Source organism: Dermochelys coriacea, chromosome 1, assembly GCF_009764565.3.
Source record: "Dermochelys coriacea isolate rDerCor1 chromosome 1, rDerCor1.pri.v4, whole genome shotgun sequence".
NCBI classification, from domain to species: Eukaryota; Metazoa; Chordata; order Testudines; family Dermochelyidae; genus Dermochelys; species Dermochelys coriacea.
Window position 1 is genome coordinate 25,982,398 of NC_050068.2, and position 25,443 is coordinate 26,007,840.

The window sequence follows — 25,443 nt, forward strand, 5'->3', positions numbered from 1 at the left end:
ATAACTAAATAACTATACAAATTAGAGAGGCCAACCTGCTACTTTTTCCATTCCAGATCTTATCTTCATTTCCCATAAATAACTGGATGCCCTCTCTTATCCAGACAAAATTGATCATATTTGGTGTATGGCCCACAATCCAGAGACAGATACCTAAAATGCAGCCTCACCCACAGAAGCTAGAATCCAAGCTTCAACTGAAACCACCACAAAGTTTTCCAAGGATAATTGGAGAATAAGCTGTAAAATAAAATATCTAGGAATTGCACTGTCCTCACATACATAACAAAATACAAGTTTTGCTAGAAAGCAAATATTATTCATACTTATGATTTTATCATGCCCTCTTCAAAAGGGTCAAAGAGTACAGGAGGGGAAGTGCATTGTTAAATGGTTTGAGCTATACTGGGTTTTGAAAAAAATATGCCTGCAAACTAGCAATAGCCAGCATAACCCATTTGACAACCATTATTTAAAAGAATTAAAAGCCACACACATTAACAAAATTCTCTTTTTAATCACAAAACCATCTATTCTCTTCCTGCAGTCCCTCATCTCATCCAATATCTGCAGCAAAAGAGTCCAGGGACAACAACCCCACTCACTACATAAGCCTGATTCATTCACTGAGCACTGTCCACCGTGTCCTGTATGCAGCACGAGTCCTGAGGGTAAAACAGCAATTAAAGACTGTCATAATGCATATGAACAAGAGGGCGGAAATTAGTGGGCCTGGGTTACTTTAGCCCTGACATTTCCTGCCTTTCCAGTGGTTAACTTTGGAATCTTAACATTCTTAACATAGTTTTTTGTATGTAATTATTCATATTGAACTAGAACCTAGAGTCTGATCTAGGCTCATAAATTGTAAAGGAGCATGACAAACTCCAAACCACTGATGGCTAGAGAAGCAACAGACCAAGACCAGAAATTAAACTTGGTTGTTTTGCATGGCAGTGCAGACTATTAGCAAAGATCACCTTACTGGGTCATTTGAAGTTATTTTTATAAGCAATATTAAATTAGTTGTGGGATGTAAAAATCCTTATGCTGGTAAAAAGCTGATTTCATGAGATACAACCTCAGCAACAGCTTGCAATAAAAAAATTCCTAGCATGATTCATTATCATAAAATATTCCATATAGAATTTGTTATATATCTGTCAAATCCATCTATTTAAAAGTTAAGTGATTGTACTGAATGCAAGAAAGCACACAAGCTATTTTGTGCCAATAATACTCCATATTGCAATAAATACGCACACTGGTGTCAATATGTGTGTTATTGAGGAAACAAAGACAAAGACACTAAGAGATCATTTCTTCCTCCACAACTAGGGTACAAGGAACCTTAATCCAAGATTATATTTGTCATCTCTGGGAGCTCGATAAATGCCTATGTCACACTGAGAACACAACCCTGTTTCTTAGATTACATTTGAATTCTGAACTTTCTTATGGAGAATTAGAAGTATTCATGTCTGAGTCAAGTCTGAGTCACTAATATCTAACATGAAAAATCAATTATTATGGATACCACCAAATTATACTCCAGTTAAATCATGCATTTTGTTTATTTTATTGACTGGCAATTTATAAACATTTCCTGTGGTTATAAGTTACCTTGTTTAAATTTCCCATTACAGTTCATGCACAAATTTCAAAGCCCACCTAAAAGTCGAATTAATTACTTAGTTTTTTACCCCAAGGTGACTTTTCAATTTATTTCTCACCTAATACTCTTCTTTAAGTACGACAAATTGTTACTCAAAAATACCACCTGTGATTAGTGCATCTGCCACATCTAACAAAAGGACTGCATCACTTAATACTAAATACATGTATCAAGTCCTCTAGAGCAGTGGTTCTCAAACTAGCGCTGCTGCTTGTTCAGGGAAAGCCCCTGGCAGGCCGGGCCGGTTTGTTTACCTGTCGTGTCCGCAGGTTCGGCCGATCGCGGCTCCCACTGACCATGGTTCGCTGCTCCAGGCCAATGGGGGCTGCAGAAAGGGCGGCCAGCACAGACCTAGAAAAGATACCATACATGGCAATACATACCAGAGTGCAAGGAACTAGAAATAGAGGGAGACCAAGGATGTGTTGGATAAACATGGTGAAGAATGATATAGAACAAAAAAAGGTTTAAAGATGAAAGAAGCCATGAACCTGATACAAGAAAGAGGTAGAAAGACTTCATTTGGCCCTATCATTGCTGTTGAGCTGACATATGGGAATCAGAATAGAAAACAACAACCTTTCATGTGCCACTATTGACTAGTGGCCTGATTGTCAAAAGTGCTGACCTCTGACAGTTTCTGTTGGTTTCAATGTAATAATGCTTCTGAAAGTCAGTGGCACAAGAACAGCAATACCAAAAAGGTTGAGGTTCAGAGAAATACTTCAGTGTCCAGTCCATGAATACCACAGTCTTCGTGCTTGGTGAATAAAGAAGCAGTAAGTGAACCACCGTGATACTATGGCAGCTTGTACTAACCAATCTGAAATGACTTTGGTAGAGGCTGTACATCCTGCTCTCCCAGGCAGGCAGAAGTCAGTCTGACAGAAGAGAAAGTAAATCTCAGCTGGAACAGTGGAGAGAAGAGGTCCTGAAAGAATAAAATGTTCACAGCCTAGGTGATGTTCACCATGTAACTGATGTGACAAAGTTCCTCCTCTGCCTTGGTGGGTCCTGCGCTTATTGGCGGATTTGCTTGCCTCAGAGATTCACGGCAGCCCTCAGTTTGGCCACTTTCATGGCTCAAATCTGCCATTCACTCAGTTAGCCTCATCACTGGCCAGCATGGGGAAAAGGAAGAAGAACAATCCCCGCAATCTCTGCTGATCCACCTAGTGGATCAGGGAACTGGCCACAGATCTTCCCCTCTGGTGAAACCCACAATCCAGGTCAACTCCTCCGGTATCAAGTAGGGAGTTGGGGGGATGGAGGGATGGGGGGAACCCAGGCCCATCCTCTACTCTGGGTTCCAGCCCAGGGCCCTGTGGATTGCAGCTGTCTATAGTGGCTCCTGTAACAGCTACGTGACAGCTACAACTTCCTGGGCTACTTCCCCATGGCCTCCTCCCAACACCTTTTTTATTCTCACCACAGGACCTTCCTCCTGATGTCTGATAATGCTTGTACTTCTCAGGCTTCCAGTAGTACACCTTCTCACTCTCAGCTTCTTGCACCTCTTGCTCCCAGCTCCTCACATGCACATCACAAACTGAAGTGAGCTCCTTTTTAAACCCAGGTGCCATGATTAGCCTGCCTGTCTTAATTGATTCTAGCAGCTTCTTGATTGGCTGCAGGTGCTCTAATCAGCTTGTCTGCCTTAATTGTTTCCAGAAAGTTCCTGATTGTTCTGGAACCTTCCTTGTTACCTTACCCAGGGAAAAGGGACCTACTTAACCTGGGGATAATATAGCTGTCTTCTATCGCTCTCCTGTAGCAATCTGGCCTGACTCTGTCACACTGGTTAATCATACAGAATAACAATTTGTAAAAATTGCCAAGCTACTTGGGATCTTTGTATGAAAATCTATATACACACTCACCTATCATAAATTATCAATGGGGGATCTATTGCAATAAAACATATGTTCTGCATCATCCTATGTTAATTGGTGTATGAGAATCCAATAAAACCTTGCAAGACAATTAAAGAGGTGTTGTCAACTTAAATGTGGATCCAAATAATTTTTAAGGCATACCTTTTTAAGACCTAAAACCAATGGAAATATTTCCACAATTAAAAATTTCCACCCAAAGAAATATTTTAGAACAAATAAAAATCCACTGTTGTATTTGAAATACAAACACTGCAACACTAAATATCTGAAAGAAAAAGTGAAAACTTTAATTTAAACACATCTGTACTACCTAGAAGTATGTATGTATCAAATCATAGAATCATAGAAGATTAGGATTGGAAGAGACCTCAGGAGATCATCTAGTCCAACCCCCTGCTCAAAGCAGGACCAACACCAACTAAATCATCCCAGCCAGGGCTTTGTCAAGCTGGGTCTTAAAAACCTTTAATGATGGAGATTCCACCACGTCCCTAAGTAACCCATTACAGTGCTTCACCACCCTCCTAGTGAAATAGTTTTTCCTAATATCCAACCTAGACTTCCCCCACTGCAACTTGAGACCATTGCTCCTTGTTCTATCATCTGCCACTACCGAGAACAGCCTAGCTCCACCCCCTGTGGAACCCCGCTTCAGGTAGTTGAAGGCTGCTATCAAATCCTCCCTCACTCGTCTCTTCTGCAGACTAAATAAGCCCAGTTTCCTCAGCCACTCCTTGTAAGTCATGTGCCCCAGCCCCCTAATCATTTTCGTTGTCCTCCACTCTCTCCAATTTGTCCCCATTCTTTCTGTAGTGGGGTGCATAAAACTGGATGCAATAATCCAGATGTGGCCTCACCAATTCCAAATAGAGGGGAATAATCACGTCCCTCAATCTGCTGACAATGCTCCTACTAATGCAGCCCAATATGCCGTTAGCCTTCTTGGCAACAAGGGCACTCTGTTGACTGATATCCAGCTTCTCATCTAACCACATAATCATACAGCTATAATCCACGTCCCTTTCTCTTTGGTATGTTATATCCACACTTGTCTGTCAGTCAAGTCCTTCACTCAGAATGTAAACTTCTTTGGGCATAGACCTCAGAACATGTGTGTTTTCTGCGAGGCATTTAGTACCCTTGTGGAATAATAAAACAACAACTTAATTGGTTTTGATTTGGGAAATCCAAAAAGTAAACCAACAACATAATGAAAAGTTAGATGGACTTGTCAAGTCCTCTCTCTTAATATCCTAATATGTTATTAGTAACAAACAATTTTTGTTTTTAGCATATGATTCTTAAGTTAGCAGAGCCCCTTTAATCAGTATACAATTTCTGAATAACCTGGACATTTCTGCATATTCTGTCACTGTTATCCTGCATGAGGGATCAAAGAAATTTTTACTTTTAAAACCTGGTTTCAGAAAGATTGGTGAGAGCAAAGCAATGTTTAAATGTTGAAATCAAGTCCTGATTATAACTAGTGCCTTGCAGAAGGACAAAACTAGAAGACGGGTATAAACACAAAAGCAGTGAAAACTATGAAGGTGGTTATAAGGTGGTGTTATAAGGTGGTGTTAAAGTTATAAGTTATAAGGTGGTGTTAAAATTGGAATAGCAGTTTAAGTATATATACAGGTGCTACACTAAGGCCTGATCTACACATAAAACTTATAGCAGCATAGTACATCAATCAGGGGTGTAAAAAAACATATCCATTAGTGACATAGCTACGCCAACAAAACAAAACAAAAACCTGTAGACACAGGTAATGCCGACAGAAGAAGGCTTCTTTCGGCAAAGCAAATATCATTCAGGGAGATGGTATTCTTCTAACAGCAGAACTCCTCCTTCTACCAGTGTATGCTTTGTCTACATTAGAGGGCTATGTTGGTACAGCATAAACTCTGTAGAGTAGATACAGTCTAAGAGACAGCTCTGTAGGGTAGTCCAAGAGACAGGTTCCCTTCCCCAGAGAGCTTTCAACTAATAAACAAGTAAAAAAACCACAAGGAAACAAATTTGGACAAACAATTCAGAAGAGGAAGGTATGGCAATATCAAAAGTGAGGAAAGCAACAAAGCAAAAATTCTGAGAAGCACATTTTATTAGAGGATTTTAAACAGAACTGAGTGGACAGCTGGTGAGGAGGAACTGGGATACTGTTCCATACATAGCAGGCAGCACAGCAAAATGTGCAAAGCGAAGAGTGGGAGGAACTGATGAAGGTAGCAGTAATGAGAGAGCGTTGGAGGAGTGACAGGGCCATAATTTAAAGCTTTTGTGTAGGGAGAACATGGGCTGCTCAATGACTAAAGAAAGAAAGGAGGGGAAATTTATTGAAGAGAGGAGGTAACAAGACAAGAAAGGGTAGGGTAAGGAGAGAAAAACAGGAAGATGAGAAATGGAGTTAGAGACAAAAAAGTGGAAAAATGTATCCCAATTCCTTCATCTTTCTTTTCCTCTAATGCTATCTTTTGCCGAAGAAGAATTCTGAACCTAATCAAATTATGAGTGTGTCCCATGTCCCTTTCCATAAATATTTGCCAAAAAAGATGGTGATATGCTCTTTCTGGCAAGCTGTGTGGAAATGCAGCAATCCCAAGTGACTCAGTAGTGAGTGGTGGTATTGCCCATATGATAGGCCAATATATATCACAACAGCCAAGAGAGTAAGCCGTCAGGTGCATTACATTTAATCAAGGTCATTGCTATCAATCTCACTTTTATATTCTCAAGTGTTCCAGTACAACCCTGAACCCTTCATCAAGTCCATTCTACAGTCTCCCATTACTGGTAAATTTAGGCAGAAGCAAACAGCATCCTGGTCTAACTTTACAAGCTCTCACTCATTCTCTTTTAACTGTCTTTACACCACTACCACCCCACCCCAAAAGACGTTTTGCATTCTCTCACTTGAAATCATTGAGAAAATGTTGATCTTGCTGTGAAATGAAGAACAAGATATTTAGTCTCAACAAAAACAGCCCTAAAACTCTGCAAAACCATAGTTCCATACAGGGAGCCAAGATGTTAAAAAACAACAACATGTAAATGTACCATGCCCCCTTCATCAATGGCTTCTCCCTGCTCCCCCCTTACCTATCATCCAACTGATCCCCTATATAGGCCATTACTCCATTACCCCTCCAGTTCTCCCAAAGTCTTCCACCTCTGGACTCTTCCCATCTGGTGACTACAGGCCCTTCATTTTCCTTCCCACAGTGGCTCCCATTCCAGCTTCTTCAGCTCTGACCCCTTTCCCTTTTTCATCCCCTTTCTGGAGGCTGTTGCCCACTTTCTCCTTTCCCAGCTACTGAGTACCCAGTGGCATGAATTAGAGATAATGTAATAAAATTTAAGGCAATAAAAACTGAGGCTAAATATCAAAGAAAGTTTTTGGACAGCAGGATGGATTAGACAATGGAGTCAGCTCCACAGGGAAGTGATGAAGAGACATGCAACATTTAAAATCTGTTTGCCACTGGCTTTTCTGGTCAGAGGCGCCCTAGAATGCATTGTGTATTTCTGGACTAGGAAGTCCCAAAACATACTATATTCAAAGAGTGGTCAATGCCCATCAAACACTTCAGATTTAAGAATCAATTATGGTATCAGCACCAGGAAAGGTAGCAGAATGGGATGTGAGAATGTTACAGCATGATGGGAAGTAAGGAACCTTTTGGGGTTGAAAGAGATGAAGTTGGGACTGCAGCCAGGCCTATTGAAGCTCATGGAGAGAAATTCCACAGCAATGTGAATCTTGGAAAAGTTTGAGTGGGTTCAGTCAAAATGGGAACAACCCAACTAGTCAATCACTGACCTTAAACTTAACAGAGTCACAATGCATGACCAACTCTGCTGAGAAAATAACAAACACTGCACAGTGCTACTGGAGATTTGCACTCCCACTAAATTGTTCAAAGGAAACCCTTCAGATCTTGTTCTTTTATCTTATGCAAAGGTGAGGATTCTGTACCTGGAATATTATTTTCTGTTTTCAGGGTGCCAATAGCAAGTTAGGTGATATTAAACAAAACCAAAGGGCAATTTCCTCTCTTGCTTATTCAAATTATTTCTTTACCATCTGATATTGAAAGCAACCATTTGTTTTATTGGACTTGATTACAAAGAGTAATCAATTGTGTAACACTGTATACTAAAACCTGCCTGCATGTTGTATTTCCCATATACATTGTACATGAATTAGACCATTCTCACTGACACAGGTACTAGACTCCACTTAACAACTTTTATGCATTTTAACTATACCTATTGTAGTAGGAAGAGAGCCTGAGACATAAGCCCTTTTGTACATGTTTTGATCAAACCAACATGTACAAAATAATGGGTGATAACTAGCGATGTGAGGAGGTGGTAACTAACTATGTCATATGGGCAGTACTAACTAGTTTGTATCAGGGTATACATATGTATCTCAGAAGGAGTATCTTTGTCTGGCCTAGGAAGGTACGCCATTCACTGAGTTGGTCCATTGTTATGGGCATACATGTATTAGCCATCCGGTATAGTCTGCTGGATACCAGTACCGTGCTTCGTTGACAATAAACCTGACTAGGTGCTTTCGTCCCTTAACGTATTTTGTGGTCATTGAGCCGTTTGCTCAAGGTCTGTCATGCCAGCTGTCTGTGCAGAGATACGGCAGCATGCAAAGGAAACACACACATGCAACCAAACATCTATCTACATCTAACCACACCTGGTCCAAAAATGATTTTCCTCCCACGAAAAATTTTGATTTTTTTTTTTGGTAGAAAAAAATGAAATCTGAATTTTTGGTTTTCAGCAACTGAAAAGTGCCAAAACTTCAGTTTTTGATTCTGACCAAAAAAATAAACCGAATTCATGAAAAAACATAAGAATGGCCATACTGGATCAGACCAATGGTCCATCTAGCCAAGAATCCTGTCTTTCCACAGGGGCCAGTGCTAGATGCTTTAGAGAGACTGAACAGAACAGAGCAATTATCATGTGAACTATCCATTACAGTCCAGTTCCAGCTTTTGGCAGCAGAGGTTTAGGGACACCAGAGCATGGGGTTGTGTCTCTGACAATCTTGGCTAATAGCTATTGATGGACCTATCCTCCATGAACTTATCTAATTCTTTTTTGAACCCAGTTATACTTTTGACCTCCACAACACCCTATGGCAATGAGTTCCACAGGCTGACCATGCATTTTGAAGGAAAATTTTCACTCTCTCTTCATTTTAACCCTTCCGGGCTATTTGCTATCTTCGGTGATGAATGTGGAAGGAGGAAATAGATTTTGCTAGACCCCTTCATTGTCTTCACGACACCAGTTAGCTAGGCAGTCTCCCCCCTCAGTATACAGGAACACTGACAGAAGCACCAATGCACTAGTGACTCCTACATATGGCATTTGAAGCAGAGAGGATGGAATGGAGTCTCAGATTTCAACTTCCAGAGGATGAGGGCAGGGCTGGCCAGCTAGAGAACTCTCTCTAGGCATTTCGCCCACTCAGGTGCAAAATAGCACTCCATGGGCTGGTAGTGCTCTTGGCCAAGCTGCATAGGTTCTGCTAGGTATGTGTCTACAGAGCAGCAGGGTCAAGACTTGGTCCTCAGGATTTGGCAAGGAGATGAACGATTTTTCTATGCAGAGCATCTACTGTTAAGTCACACACAAAAGAAGTGCATATAGGACAGCATGGACTTTGTTTAACTCTTTCATTAAATTACAAACAAAATCTTTCATTGTAAGAAAACTGTTTCAAGTGTCTTCTGGTAGAACTAGCAGATTCACTGGCAAAAAAATATTTGCCTTGTTAGATTCTTGATCAATCCTACCAACAAAATACTGTTACAAAAATATGAACCAAACATTACATTGATCAAGTCACTGACTTGTTTATAGAAAAAAAACCCCAAAATACAGAGTCACTGAATCATCATCTTAGATTTACCAATCCCTGCTCCCCCACAAAAAAAAATCTAAGGAGAAACATTCATTCTTTCAAGCAGGTCTCAAAGAAACTTAACAGTGAGCATTATAATGAAGGTTGTATGGTGTACTTACAGGTCGAGCAGACCAAGAGTGTCCTGACCATAAATTCACAGAACAGCTTCCATTTTTGCTGCACTTTTGAGGTAATTGCTGGAATGATAATCTCTGCTGGAACGTAGTACTGAATTGAATATGTCACAAAAATCCCAAAGGAATACAGAATTTTCACGGATTGATACAACCTGTTAAAAACATTTATACAAGAGTTGTATCAGTTGCAAATATTTTGTAAAAAGCTAGTTTTTTGGAAGAATAGGGGGATTGTTTCACATAATGAAATACTTGGGAAAGATTGCTATATATAAATAATTTTAAACATATGGTTTGATTGGATGTTTTATTCCTCTTCGCTCACCCTCCCTATGTTGCTTTTCTTCCTAGGCTCAGATCCTCTAGGAAGGGACTAAGGCCCTAATCTAGCAAAGCACATAAATACATGAGTAGCCCTATTGCCTTTAAAAAGGAGTAAGGCTATGTCTACACAAGAGAGTTTACAATGGCACAGCTGTACTGATGCAGCTGTGTTGCTGTAAGATCTCTCATGTAGCCGCTCTATGCCGATGGGAGAGAGCTCTCCCGTCGACATGATTAAACTACCCCCAATGAGGGTCGGTAGCTCTGTTGACGGGAGAAGCTGTGCACACTACCACTTATGCCAGTGAAACTTATGTCGCTCAAAGATGTGTTTTTTCACAAGTAGTAGTATAGACAAACTCTAACTCATGTTCTCAAAGTTAAGCAATGCTTTAAGCCCCAATCCTGAAAACACGTATATACATTTGATTTTTCTCATACAAGTAGTCCCATCAGAGTCAAATATATCTAGCAATGCCAGACTTCAGTAGGACAAAAATCTCACATGCCTGCACTCTGCATAGGGGTGAACATGTTTGTACAGTGTCAAAGACAAACAGTACCTCGACATGCTACTGCAATATAAACACTTCATAATAAAAATGGGATTTGAATACATGGTCTTACATTTTTAAGAGTAAGTAGTAATTTTGGGTGCCCAACCTGATCTTAAAAGGGCCGGATTTTCAGAAAATGTTTACTTGCCCTCTAAAAAAAATCAGTTCCTTTAAGGAGTCAAGTTGGATATCCAAAAATTGGGGCACAACCACTGGTCACTTTTGAAAATTGAGGCTGTAGTTTTAGAATGACTTATTTCAGACATGATGCTTTACATTATTAAGCCATTCCCTGTTGGTTATCTGAGCATTAAATGTGTTCTTATTGTTTAATGCTCTGCTTTGTTGTGCTCTTTTTGAAGCACTGTGACACACAAAGTGAGGTTATAAATCAATTATAATAAAGATGCTAATAATAATAATAGTGAATAACAGGAAAAAAAACTGTGTGAAAAGACAAAGGGGGTTAGTAGGTCTCTTATTTACCGTAGCAGGACATAGTGGGATACTCAAACCACAACTAAAAGTACATCAGCATAAAGTCTTAGTGATATTCCCAGTAAGCAAACAAAAAAAGATATCTCTGTGCTACAGTCACAGTTGCTAGGAAATTTCACATTATGACTGAAATGCTAGGACACAGAGCCAAAGAACCAATAACCACTAATCAAATAATACACATAATGGAACCGAACTTTTACAAAAGAATGCTGTTAAGGAGGAGCATGTTACAAGGCAGACAAATTGTCAGGGGAAAGAAGATTCAAGAGTCAGGTCAAACGTAAGCCTGGTCTACACCTTAAATTTAGGTCAACACAGCTACATCGCTCAGGATGTGAAAAATCCACATTCCGGAGCCAACTAGCTATGCCAACCTAACCCCCCAGTATAGATGCAGCTAGGTCAACAGAAGAAGGCTTCCATCCACCTAGTTTGAGGATATGGTGTTCCACACCACTAGAAAAAAACTTTCCATCCATGTAGCCTGTGTCTGTACCATGGGATTATCCTGTCATAGCTACAGCTACTGTGACTGTGCCAGTATAGTCCCCATTGTGTAGATATATCCACATTCTGCACATCAGTAAACCTCTACGTAGGGCCAGGCAGCTTTGGGCATTTCAAAATCCAATGCAAACTGCCAGATCTTCCAAATTTCTCTGAACACACGTATTGTAGTATTAAAATGCTATGCCCTACTGGAAAAAAGGAAAATCATGGAGGAAGCCAGATTTATTTTTGTCTTGGACACCATGTGAACTCCTGGAAAACTGTTTAGTCACCTTCGCATTGAAAGTTTGTGCCCTAGGGAAAAAGACACATCGCCACAGATATCAGGCTAGATTCATTCCTGTACCAAGGCGCCACTTGGCAAAGGATTGTCCTGGGGCATCAGCGAGTCACGTACACCTCCCTGATTCTCACTGCCAGACCCAGCACAACTTAGAACTGCAGCCCAACAGCTCTACATTGTGCCACTGTTGTGGGGTCTTTGACAAGCTCTATGCCAGTGGATGACTGGCCCAAAAGAGCAGACCTCCAACAACAGGAGAAAAGAGATGCAGGCACAGATGTGCCCAAGGAGAGTTCCTCTCTGATAAAAAATTTGTTGCTGAGCAGCTGCATTATAGCCCCTTGTGCACCATTTAACCAGACTGAAAACCTGACCATCAGGACCTATGGGCAATGCCTAGTTAAAATACGTCTCTGTTTTATTTGTAGGGGCTACAAGAGATATCCAGAAGTAATTTTCCACAATAACACCATTTATGTCTTCTGCAGCAACTGGGTAATAATGATTTCTTCCACATTAGTATTGTCCTGCTTTACATTAGCTGGCCAAACAACCTTAAGCAGATGAAAAGAGACTAAACTGTTTTTAAAAGGGATGCTATCATCTATATATCTTGTTGAGTTAAAAGATAAATTTATTGTAGTCTTAAATTTTATGACAGAGTTCCCTAGCAAAGAAAGAGGAGTCTAACCAATTTCAGCAATGGGTACCACTGCGAGAATCTAGCTATATTAAAGATGAAACTTTCTACATAGAAGAAGTAGTCAATGTACAAAACAAACAAAAAAAACCTAGAAAAAAAATTTCTCTCTAATTTCTTTCAACTATAATATTATTAGGTGTTACTTATAACCAAAGTATAGGTAAAAAAATGTTCAAAGAGAAGTGTAATTAAGTTGACTGTGTCTTTTGAAACAATATGTGGTTCATTGGACCTTTTGTTCCACAAAATATCCTCTACATTTCCAATACACTAGTGACTTGGAATCTTTTGACCTTACAGTAGCTGACCTTGCAGATTAACAAAAATATACCAACAATCCTCTCTTGTTTCATAGTAAAGGAAAATATAAGAACATAAGAACATACTGGGTCAGACCAATGGGCCACCTAGACCAGTAGCTGTTGGTCTAAATGCTTCAGAGTGAGTGAACAGAACAGGGCTCATTATGTGAGCCACCCCCTGGCATCCAGTCCTAGCCTCTAGCAGTCAGAGGTTTCGGAATACCCAAAGCATGGGGCTGTGTCCCTGACTGTCTTGACTAATAGCCATTGATGGACCTAACCTCTATGAACTTATCTAATTCTTTTTTGAACCCAGTTATACTTTTGGCCTTCACAACATCCCCTGGCAACATGTCCCACAGGTTGACTGTGTGTTGTGTGAAGAAGTACTTCCTTTTGTTTGTTTTAAACCTGCTGCCTACTAATTTCATTGGGTGACCCCTAATTCGTGTGTAATATGAAGGGCTAAATAACACTTCCTTATGCACTTTCTCCACACCATTCATGACTGTATAGATCTCTATCATACCCCTCCCCACTTAGTTGCCTCTTTTCTAAGATGAGCAGCCTATTCAACCTCTACTTGTATGGAAGCTGTTCTGTACCACTAATAATTTTGTTGTCCTTCTCTGTACTTCTTCCAATTGTAATATATCTTTTTTGAGATGGGACAACCAGAACTGCACTGGATTTGTATAGTGGCATTATGATATTCTCTGTCTTATTAGCTATCCCTTTCCTAATGGTTCCTAACATTCTGTTAGCTTTTTTTGACTGCTGCACATTGAGTGGACGTTTTCAGGAAACTATCCATGAGTCCAAGTTCTCTTTCTTGAGTGGTTACAGCTAATTTAGACCCCATCATTTTGTCAGTATAGTTGGGGATATTTTTTCCAGTGTGCATTACTTTGCATTTATCAACACTGAATTTAATCTGCCATTTTGTTGCCCTATCATCCAGTTTTGTGAGATCCCTGTTACCTCAGTTTCCCAAGAAACCAACCCAGGGTTACACTTATATTGTTTTTATTAAATGCCACTGTTGGATCAAACAGAAAAGGGATGGGGCTTATTCATGCATGCACACGTTCATCACATTCATACCCTCATGCACCCACACACTCACAGGTGGAGCGTTACCGGAGACAGTAAGCCGAGAAGCCGAAGCGTAGTAGATCTGGTGTGTCCGCCTGCGGTCACGGATCCGGGCCGGCCAGCAGGTCAAGAAGAAGGGGGCTTGTGTGCATGCCTTCTTCCTTTTGTTGGAACTGAGCGGATCCTGTCACATACATTGAGTTTCCCTTCTGTGCCCATCACCGAGAAGCATTCCCAGGCCTTGTTCCTTTCATGTAAACCAGGTTCTTTTCTTTAGAGCACCCCATGATTGCCTTCTCAGGGCAGATTACATCAGACAAACCTGGCTTCTGGCTTCAGGCTTTATTCTGCTTGCAGTTCCTCTCCGCCAAGTCCCACATACACTCCCTTGTTCCCGTTCCCTTATCTTCCACACACACTCCCTTGTTCACACTCTCTCTGATTGCATGATGGGGTATTGCAAAGCTCGGAGGTTTATACAAGTGGTAACTGAAAAGGTTACAAAGCTCGCAAGAGTTAGAAAGCTTAAAAGGAACAATAACAAAAGTTACAAAGTTTGCAAAAGGTTACAGAATTTAATGATCATACTAGCAATGACTGAAAAGTTACAAATCTTACAATCGCATTCTGCTGGACTGAGCGGAGGCTTTACATAACAATCCCTTGGTAACTCTTTGCAGTGGGGGTTGTACTTAACTATCAAGTAATTTTGTATCGTCTGCAAACTTTGCTATCTCACTGTTTACCCCTTTTTTCAAATCATTTATGAATATGTTAAACAGCACTGGTCCCAGTATAGATCCTTGGGGAAGCCCATTATTTACCTCTCTTCCCAGTGAATAGTTTATACCAAGGAGAAATTATCACATAAAAAACATGCACAAAATCAAGAGGAAAGTTCACTTCTGACCACATGTAAACTTTATCTCAGTCTCAGACAGAGGTGAAAATAAGCCAGTATGGTCCAGTACAGCGTACCGGCAAGAGCCAGTACGTCATGCCAGATTGGACTGGCTTCCCCAGGCTGGCGCTTTAAAGGGCCCCAGGCTCCACACAGCAGCCAGAGCCCCGGGCCTTTAAAGCGATGCCTGAGCCCCGCTGCTGGAGCCCCTGGGGTAGCGGCGGCAGGGTTCTGGCCGCGCTTTAAAGGGCCCTGGGCTCCAGCTGCTGCTGGGAGCCCCGGGCCCTTTAAAGCACCCCCCCAAGCCCCGCCACCAGAGCCCCGGGGTAGCAGCGGCAGGGCTCCAGCCACGCTTTAAAGAGCCCAGGGTTCTGGCCGCTGCAAGAAGCCCCAGGCCCTTTAAAGTGCCCCCCAAGCCCTGCTGCCGGAGCCCTAGAGTAGCAGCGGCAGGGCTCCGGACGCGCTTTAAAGGGCCCGGGGCTCCCTGCAGCGGCCGGAGCCCCCGGGCCCTTTAAAGCGCCACCCGAGCCCTGCTGCTAGAGCCCTGGGGTAGCGGTGGCAGCGGTCCGGTACTTATTTAAAGGGCCGGGGTTCCGGCCACTGTGGGGAGCCCCACACCCTTTAAAACACTCCACCCTCCCCTGCACCCCAGGGCTCCCCGCAGTGATCAGAGCCCCCGGGCCCTTTAAAGCGCTCTCCAAGCCCTGCTGCCAGAGCCCCAGGGTAGCAGCAGCTGGGCTCCAGCAGTGATTTAAAGGGCCCGGAGCTCTGCTGTGGTAGCAGCAGCCAGAGCCCAGGGCCCTTTAAACTGTCTCTGCAGCTGGTAGCTCTGGGGATGATTTAAAGGCTCCCGGAGCTCCCAGCCGCAGCTGGAGCCCCAGGGTCTTTAAATCTTGATTTAAAGGGCCCGGGTATTTAAAGGCCCCACCTCTTCCAGTCAAGGCCATGCCCCCTGTTCAGGACTCTGGAGTACCGGTAAGTCCTTTAAGTTACTTTCACCCCTGGTCTCAGGTATTATAAAAGAAAACAGTGTGTTTCAGATATACAATGGAGCAGGATCTTCAAAAGTGCCTATGAGACAATTAGGAGCCCTACTTTCATTTACTTTCCAAAAGATTTGGATATCTTACTCCCTTAGGCACTTTCGAAAAAGGCTCACCCTAGATGGACAATTTGTATGCCCACACTTAGTCTGATGAAATTTTAGATTAATGAAATATGGTTTTAACCAAATAATTTCTTAATTATGCTCTGTGCTCAGTTACTTTCATGAAGCTGTTACTATAGTTGCTTTTTTTTAAAAAATGGATTTCAGGGCACAATTTAAGGAGTTCTTCCCTGCATCTCCAAACTGCAGTAAGCACTGGCTGAGTGAGAAGCTCTAAAAAGTTTTAGAATCTAGGGACATTTATTGAGTATAGATTTCTAATAAATCAGGAGGGTTTGTAATGAAGAATAAGTTCACAAATATGTAAGATATGTTTAATTAGGCACTGCAGTTTCATACATTTTATCAAGAATTAGAGAAAAACAGACATTTTGCGGAATGTTAATCTTCAAAATTAGCTGAGCCTCTTTGGTACTTTGTTCAATAGCTAGTTTTCAGTTCTTATTAATATAGAGCCATTTCACATATTTGATTGCTTAATATCAAATAGATCTTAGAATTATGACTGACTGCCAAAGGAGTGGCTGTATTTAATATTTTTGAAGCCTACACAACAATCTTCCTTCTTTCTCCTGTAAATTACTCAGTATTGGTAAACATGAGAGTTGTACAAAATTACCTGAACGTGTTTAGAAATCAATTTATTGTTTCTGCACTGATTTATTTTAATTGGTACAGCTTTCTTGAGTAGAAGAGACCATAGAGCAAGAAATTTACAGTAGACAAAAGTGGCTTTGAAAATCCATAGTAAGTGAAAATTAAAGTTTAATTTTATTAAGGAAGCTAATAACAAGAGTAAACAAAGGCTACTGTACTGCAGAATTTCTATGTTCTTTGGGACAAGGACTATGTCTATGTAAGTGGTGGTAGGTACAATGCTGTTTCTAACACAACGGAGCTCAGATCCTGATTGCTGCCACCATGTACTATAGTACTGTAGATGATAATTAATTAACAGCAACAGATATATAATATTTGTATAAAGTATGTCCCTAAGCAGCTAATCTGCAGAATGCTCCAATAATAAACACTCAGGAAAAAAAATCCAATAAAGTACTGAATTGTTCTTAGCTTTTCCATAATTTGTTAGTGAAGGGACCACTGTGACTTTGTAAGCTGAGCTCCTGTATAACACAGGCCATAAAACTTCCCTGAATTAATGCCTGTTAGAACTACAGCATCTCTTTTAGAAAAAACATCAATTTTTTATTTCAAAAATTTGCCAGTAATGAGGAATCCACCACAATGGTAATTTGTACCAATGGTTAATTACCCTCACTGCTAAAAATCTGCCCTCATTTTCAGTATGAATTTGTCTAGCTTCAGCTGCAGCTATTGGATCTTGTTATAACTTTGTCATCTAAATTGAAGAGCTTTTCTTTAGTCTTCAGGGCAGAGCCTGCAGCCTCTGTGTTTGGAAAGCACCTAGCACATGGCAGGAAATACCCAATCTAATTTATCATAATTATACTCTACAAAGAGCTGATGCAAAAAATCTTTTTATTACTATTAAACATTTTTATCGCATCAACACCTCAAGGCCACAACCAGGTTGGGTCCCATTGTGCTAGGCATTGTACACAGACATAATAAATGATAGTCCATTCCCCAAAGAACTTACAACCTGAAAGACAAGACATTCTGGGTGGATGAATCAACTAAGTGGGTTTGGAGAGACAGAGTACAAAACACATGTAATAGGACATGGATGGTGCTTAGTCAGTCTGTGGCAACTCTACAGCTGCCTACCTGTAATCAGGCTGAACTTAGAAGAGGTGAGTTTTGAGGAGAGATTTGGAGGAGGAGGTGGTGATGGCTTTATGGATTTTTCCCTGGAGCTTTTTCTATTCATAAGGAGCAGAATGAGAGAAAGTACAAAAGTGCTTGTCAGAGAAATGGGTGATCAGAGCTGGCATAATTGGTGCAGCAAAGACAGGAGCTGACTTTATGCTACCAGTCAAGGCAGGGATGAATTGTGGAAGGCTTTGAATATAAGGACAAGAAGTTTTTTTAGTTTCAAAAATCATAGCTGTATTGCAGAGGCATTAACAGAACTGTTTCTATCTATAGATTGATGATTTGTGATTTTCACTCAAAACTAATCATGTATCTGCATTTCAAATATGTTACTTTGGGTGTCACCCCCAATTAACCCTTCAAGTACAACACTGAAAAAAGCCAGACAGGGCTAATGGCTCATTAGCAAAGACAATGGACTGTGAAAGAGCTTAATCTCCCTGTGGATGCTCCAGACAGCCTATGAGTAATGGCTGCCTCAGCCCTGCAGAGACATAGGTCCGAGTCACCTGGTACTGGACCCCACCCCTTGGAATGCCAGTGCTCTTCCACTGGGAGACAAAGGGTTCCCGCCATACACAAGAGCTATATAAGGCAGGGGAGTGATATCATCACTGCCTACCCACCCAAAGAGACACTGAAAAACACCTGGAAGCAAGAACTGAATGTGCGGGAGAAGAGTTGAGCCCAAGCTGGAAGGTGTCTAGCTTGAGAGTAATAATACCTGAGGTCTCAAGCTGGAGACCAGTGTAGCTGCCTTTCAAGACTTTCTGTAATCTGCCTGTAACAATATCTAGGGTGAGACATTACTAATTGTAACCAATTTCTTTAGTGAAACAAACTTAGTTTGTGTGTTTTGTTTTATTTGATTAGTAATTTGCTTTGTTCTGTTAATGATATCGCTTTAACCACTTAAAATGCACCTTTAGTAGTTAATAAAATAATTTCTTGTTTATAATATAACCCCATTTCTACAATTCATAACGGTGGAGCAAGGGGGAAGAGGCTGTGCATACCTTCTTCCACATTGAGGGAGGAGGCAGATTTCATAATATACCTTTGGGTCTGCACTCCAAGGGAGGTGGACACCTGAATGCTGGGGCAAGTCCCTTAAGCTGCTTCTTCCCAGAGCTGATCTCAGTGTCTGTGTCGTTCTGCAGTTGGACGTGGCCCTGCTTGTGTGTGCACTGGAGGAGACTTAATAGCCTGGCTCAGCAAGACAGGTAAAAAGGGTGCCCAGGCTGGCATAACAGGCAGGCACAGCGGTAGCCCAGTACATCAGGTGGGGTGCCATCCCAAGTGGGGGCAATCTGTCACACAAATCTTTCTGCAGAGTGTTCATGGACAGTTTAAAATATTACCAGGAGTTACTCTTCCGATATTAAATACTCTATCTCCAAAAGCGTGATATTTAAAAGGAAAAATGCTTCAATATTTATATATAGCATCTTTCATCCAACAGAATCCCAGGATATACACGCATATGTCTATAGATCTATGTGATTAGAGTTACAAAAAATATTAGACACACAAAACACATACAAGTCATTTTACCCACCACTGAAATACCTTGCTCACTTATTTACAAAGAAACACTATGAATTCTCCAAATTGTACAACTTGTTACCACATGCAAACTTGTCTTCCTATTACTGTCACCCTTGTCTCCCTCCTTTCGCTACCCCAGACACACCATTACTGTGTTCTCCTTTCATATGTTTCACCTCAGCCCTTTTTATACAGTAAGCTCTTTGAAACAGAGTCTATTTTAATTTAATGCACCCAGCACTGATCCTGAAAGAGGCCTCTGGGCATTAGTGCAATACGACTAATAACTAGCAACAAAGCCTCTAGGCTGGAAAGTGGAAGATGTGTAATGTATACTGTTGCTCTGTGCTTTGTTTAGTACAACAGGTAGAAAATCCAATGAAACAACACTGTGACTTAAGATGAAAAGAATATCCCTGAAACTGTTATTCTTATCAAAACTGTCTGCAGTATTGTTGTAGCCGTGTTGGTCCCAGGATACGAGAGAGACAAGGTGGATGAAGTAATATCTTTTACTGGACCAACTTCCGTTGATGAGAGAAACAAGTTTTGAGTTCCACAGATCTGAGAAGAAGAGCTTGAAAGCATGTCCATTTCACCAACAGAAGTTGGCCCAGTAAAAGATATTACCTCACCCACCTCGTCATTCCTATCCATAGCCTCTGACAGTTAATGCAAGGATGAGCATATAATGATTTTAGAAATAGTACATAAAAGGCTAGATTGTAATTCTTAATCTGATAGTATATTTCATTCTCATGTGGTCAGACCTTAGAATTGATGAGGATGGAGTTTAATCAAGATGAGATTTCGAAAACCAACTTTTGAACATCAGCAAATAGAGATTTTAACAGAGGAGGGACATCTAGTACATTGTGTGTCCTGATTCACCTCAATGGACTCAAATAAAACATTGTGAATTGAATACACTGATATTTGATTATTTCTTTACTAGCAATGATCACTCTGCAGTGATATATACAGACAAATTGTGTGGTGTTCTTGGAGGAAGGAAACATTTGTTCTAAGATTACAATACTAAAAAAATTACAGTTAGACATGATTTCATCCTGTGCAATCTTTATCATCTCCTGAAGACAAAAGTACAAAAAAGTTTTACTTGCCAGAACTTTAATCAACTATTCTAAACCTCCCTTCTTGATGTATCTGCTGCAAAATGTGCCAGACTTTCCTTTAACTCTAACTTGTACAACTAGGTTTACTAATTAATATTTATATTGCAGGAGCACTTAGAAGCACCAGCCCCATTGCACTAGGCTGTGAGGGTTGGATCACAGAAACCCCCTGGGGTTTGCCAATTGATGTGCCAAGACTACTTCTGCTCCTACTTGCCTACTCTGTCAGCTTAGGACTTCAGTGCCCTGCCTGGTTTGAGCCAGACCCGCTAGCCTGCTGCAAACCCAGACCCAGGTCTGAACCACATCCCCTAACAGCTGTAGGCTTAATTGAAAGCAATTTAGGAAGTGCTCCTGTCCTTGACACTCAGATGCCCAACTCCCAGTGCGATCTAAACCCTAAATAAATCCGTTTTACTCTGTATAAAGCTTATACAGGGTAAAGTCATAAATTGTTCGCCCTCTATGACACTGATAGAGAGATATGCACAGCTGTTTGCCCTCCCCAAGTATTAATACATATTCTGGGTTAATTAATAAGTAAAAAGTGATTTTATGAAATACAGAAAATAGGATTTAAGTGGTTCCAAGTAGTAACAGACAGAACAAAGTGAATTACCAAGCAAAATAAAATAAAACATGCAAGTCTATGTCTAGTACAGTAATAAAACTGAATACAGATAAAAACCTCGCCAGTTCCAGTAAGCTTTCTTTTACAGACTAGTCTCCTTCTAGTCTGGGTCCAGTAATCACTCACACCCCCTGTAGTTACTGTCCTTTGTTCCAGTTTCTTTCAGGTATCTTTGGGGGTGGAGAGGCTCTCTCTTTAGCCAGCTGAAGACAAAATGGAGGGGTTTCCCAGGGGTTTAAATAGACTTTCTCTTGTGGGTGGAGACTCCCTCCTCTCTCCTATGCAAAGTCCAACTACAAAATGGAGTTTTGGAGTCACCTGGGCAAGTCACGTGTCCATGCATGATTAAGTTCCTTACCAGCCAAGCCACATTCCTGGGAAAGCCCAGATGTGGACTGGCGTCTCCAAGTTCATTGTTGGCTTAAGGGCTTCTTGATTGGGCACTTACTGAGAATAGTCTTTTCTCAGGAAGCTGACCAACTGTTTCACTAAAACCTACTCTGAATCAAATAAGTATGCAGTCAATATTCATAACTTCGAATACAAAAATGATACATGCATACAATAGGATTAATATTAGATCATAACGTTTACAGAGATGTGTTACATGGCATATGTAGCATAAAAAACATTCTAGTTATGTCATATACATTCATAAGTATATTTCCATAAAGCCTTATGGGGGGCACCGTCACATAGGTAATGAACAAATATGTGACTCAGAGATAGCCCCTGCCTCAGACAGCTTGCCAAAAGAAGTTAAGAATATAATAATGATCAGACTGAGTCAGACCAATGTCTCCATCTAGCCCTGTATCTTGTCTTATAACAGCAGCTAGTGCCAGGTGCTTCAGAGAAAATGAACAGAACAGGATAATATCAAGTGATCCATCCCCTGTAGTCCAGACCCAGCTTCTAGCAGCTGGAGGTTTAGGAAAACTTGGAGCATGAGGTTGTGTCCCTTAACATCTTGGCTAATAACCACCAATGAACATATCTTCCATGAATTTAAGTATACTACTTCTTAATCTGTGGTGCATGGACCATGGTCAGTCTGCAAACCACTCACAGAAGATTTGTAGGCAACTGGATGATACATGGCACTAACTCTTTCCTGAAGTAAATCACATTCAGAGAAACTGAAAGTACTAAAATACTTAATATCTTTTTCAAGCTAACAATTGCTCCATTTTTCATAGGGGAGTTATGTGCGTTCAGAATTTAGAGGAAATGTAATCCTCGAGATGTTCCTTCTATTAATTTGTGTTTCAAACAACACTTGGCCTAATAATAATCTCACAACCAGCAGATGACTCATCCATCATTCTTTTTATTTCATTTTATTTTATTTTGAAGACTCTGGAAGATTGCTAGAAAGACTTTGGGTTTTGTTTGCTAGTTGAACAAGTAGAATGAGGGCAGTCAAAATGTAGTGTTGACAAAAGCAGAGCACATTGGGAGGAATAATTTGAACTACTCATGGGCTCTGAATTCACTGTAACAATTTAAAGACTTGGGCATAATTGTGAACAGCTTTTATTGTTTCAGCACAACTCACAGATACAGGGGGCAGATATATTTTAATTGAGGGAGCCTTGAATGGTAAACTTCTCACCTTAGCCAATGTAAATGCTGCCAAGCAAGGTCAAGCCTTTTGTTGTTGTTGTTGCTTTTTAACCAGTTTTTTTTAAAAGAGATTGTCGCTATGTCTACACTACAGATTTGCACTGCTGCAGCTGTGCTGCTGTAAAGTCTCCCATCGAGCTGTTTTATGCCAGCAGGAGAGAGCTCTCCTGCTGGCATAATTAAATCACCCCCAATGAGCAGCAGTAGCTATGTTGGCAGGAGACCATCTCCCACCAACACAGCAAAGTCCACATTGGCACATTTGTCAATGAAACTTTTGTCAGTCATGGGGGTGTTTTTTCACACCCCGACCAACAAACATTTTATGGACAAAAGTGCTAGTGTAGACATAGCCTTAGGAAGTTTTAGGGAAGACAATACTAATACTGGGGTGGGAGGGAGGAATTTTAACAAGATGCTTAATTCCCCATGGCAGACAGAATGTATACAGAGGGTCTTTGGGAGGAGCAAGTGCAAATTTGTTAAATCACTTAGAAAATGACAATCTGTTGGATTTCTGGAAGGAGATGAATCCAGATGTCAGGGATTATACATATTATTCTGCCACTCAATCTTATTCCAGGATTTATATAATTTTTGTTTCTAGGAGAGTGGATAATTTGGTTAAAAAAGCTAATCTGGGTTTTATAACTTGATCTGATCATGCCTCTACATATAAAATATTGGGACTCAGTGGAAAAACAAAGGGCCAGGCAGTCGAATAGAGCGTTTTTGTTTGACCCCCTTGGAATTCAACAGCTAAAAAAAAAATTTCAGAAATATATAGAAAATGATTAGGAAGGAATCAAGAAAAGTGTTCCGTGGGACGCTGGAAAAGTGATAATAAGGCGGGACCTTATAATTAAAGCATCAGAACAGAAAAAAAAAGATGAAAGTTCTTGAAGAGAGTTTGGTTAGAGAACTTTCTGTTTTGAAAGGTAAACATAAATCTAGGATCTAAAATAAGGATAAGAATAAGAAAATAAATGAGACAAGAAAGAAGATTAATATGTTACAAACAGGAAAGGCTGAGAAAACACTTAGATATATTAAACAGAAAACAATAAAGCCAATAGGCTTTTAACCAGAAAGTTAAAAAAGCAACAAGATAAATCAGCCATCCCTCTGATTAGAAATAAAACAAGAGATTCAGTAACTGGCATCAAACAGATCTCTGAAACATTTGCTATGTTTGTACATGTCAGAACATCCAAATTCTGAACGTATAAATAGATATTTGAGAAATGTGAAACTACCTTAGGTGTCAGAGGATGAAGTTGCAGATATAGATAGGCAAACTGCTGCAGAGGAAGTTGAAGTTATAATTAAGAATTTAAAATCCAATATAGGTCCAGGTACCAATGGGTTTTCTAGGGAGTATTATAGCAGAGCCCTAAAGCAAGTGTTGGTCCCTTTTTTAACTTTATTGTTTAATGGTACATTGCAGGGGAATGAAATTCCAGATTCATGGAAAGACGCAAAAATTGTGGTCATTCCTAAAGAAGGAAAAGATATTACCACTTGTGCATCATACAGACCTATTTCTTTAATTAATATGGATGTTAAAATTTATGCTAAGATGCTAGAAAACACACTGACTGAGTGTCCTCTTTTCAAATATGTTCACCCTGACCAATCTGGGTTTGTTGGCAGGCACCAATCTGATAAATATCAGAAGAATTCTGAATTTGATTAATAATGTTAATCTAGCAATTCTTCCTCAGTGCTGCTTTCTTTGGAACCTCAGCAAGACTTTGGCGAGGAGGGGAGAGTACCTCACACACATTTGGGTAAATTTTGGTTTTGGAAATTAGTTTTATAAGGGCATATCAGCCCTATATACTTATCCTCAAGTGTCTTATTTGATTAAAGGTCATCAATTGCCTCTTTTTAATTTGTCTACAGATACGAGACAGAGTTGTCTGTTATCCCACTCTGTTTGATTTGGCAATGGAGCCTTCAGCCTACAATGCCATGTAGCCAACTTGCAACGGCTAGCAGCAATTATCTGCAAAGGCTGGTGATGGGACACTAGATGGGGAGGGCTCTGAGTTACTATGGAGAATTCTTTCCCAGGTGTCTGGCGGGGGGTATTGCCCACATGCTCAGGGTCTAGCACCTATAGGCTTGCAGCATCAGTTATGAGTGTAAAAAAATTGGTTGAGCCCTGGAACCTAATTGCTTGAGTCCCAGCACCTTTTTCATTACAAATTAAGCACTGGTTATTACCAACCCAGTATCGCTTGTAACACGTTATTTGACCTACAAGCTTGACCACCTCTCCCCAATATTTGGTCTTCACAATGTTGCTTTCCCCCTATACCCAAAAAAAACTTTATAAAAACCCTATAAACTAAAAAAAAATAGTCTTCATAATCAAACTTCAAAGCTTTAAATACAAGGTGAGTTCAAAGCAAAATTCTCCACTGTAGTGAGTAAGCAATTTTCTAACTGCATGAGATTCAAATTTCTCACATGAAACAAATTTTTATAATATTAAACTAATTTTACTGTTAATCTGCTATTACTTTCCAACCAGATAAAGACGTATCCCCAGGCCATACCTTAAAAATAGTTTGACTGCTAGAAGAACTAACAATGTGCTTAGTCTCTCCTTCACTCTACAACTTAAATGGTTGTGCCTCCAATAAAAATTTAGGAAACTGGGTAAGGCTCCTTAGAGGGTGTAAAAATTAATGAGTGAGACATT

At 40.5% G+C, this 25,443-nt stretch overlaps 1 protein-coding gene across 1 annotated transcript in view; it reads right to left on the reverse strand.

Moving 5' to 3' along the window:
* Nucleotides 1–25,443, reverse strand: part of SLC36A4 (solute carrier family 36 member 4) — a 260,786-nt gene that overhangs the window by 141,812 nt on the left and 93,531 nt on the right. The window contains exon 10 of the mRNA XM_038415846.2: nucleotides 9,634–9,803. Coding sequence (XP_038271774.1) covers nucleotides 9,634–9,803 — 170 coding nt within the window. The remainder of the gene's footprint in view (nucleotides 1–9,633; nucleotides 9,804–25,443) is intronic.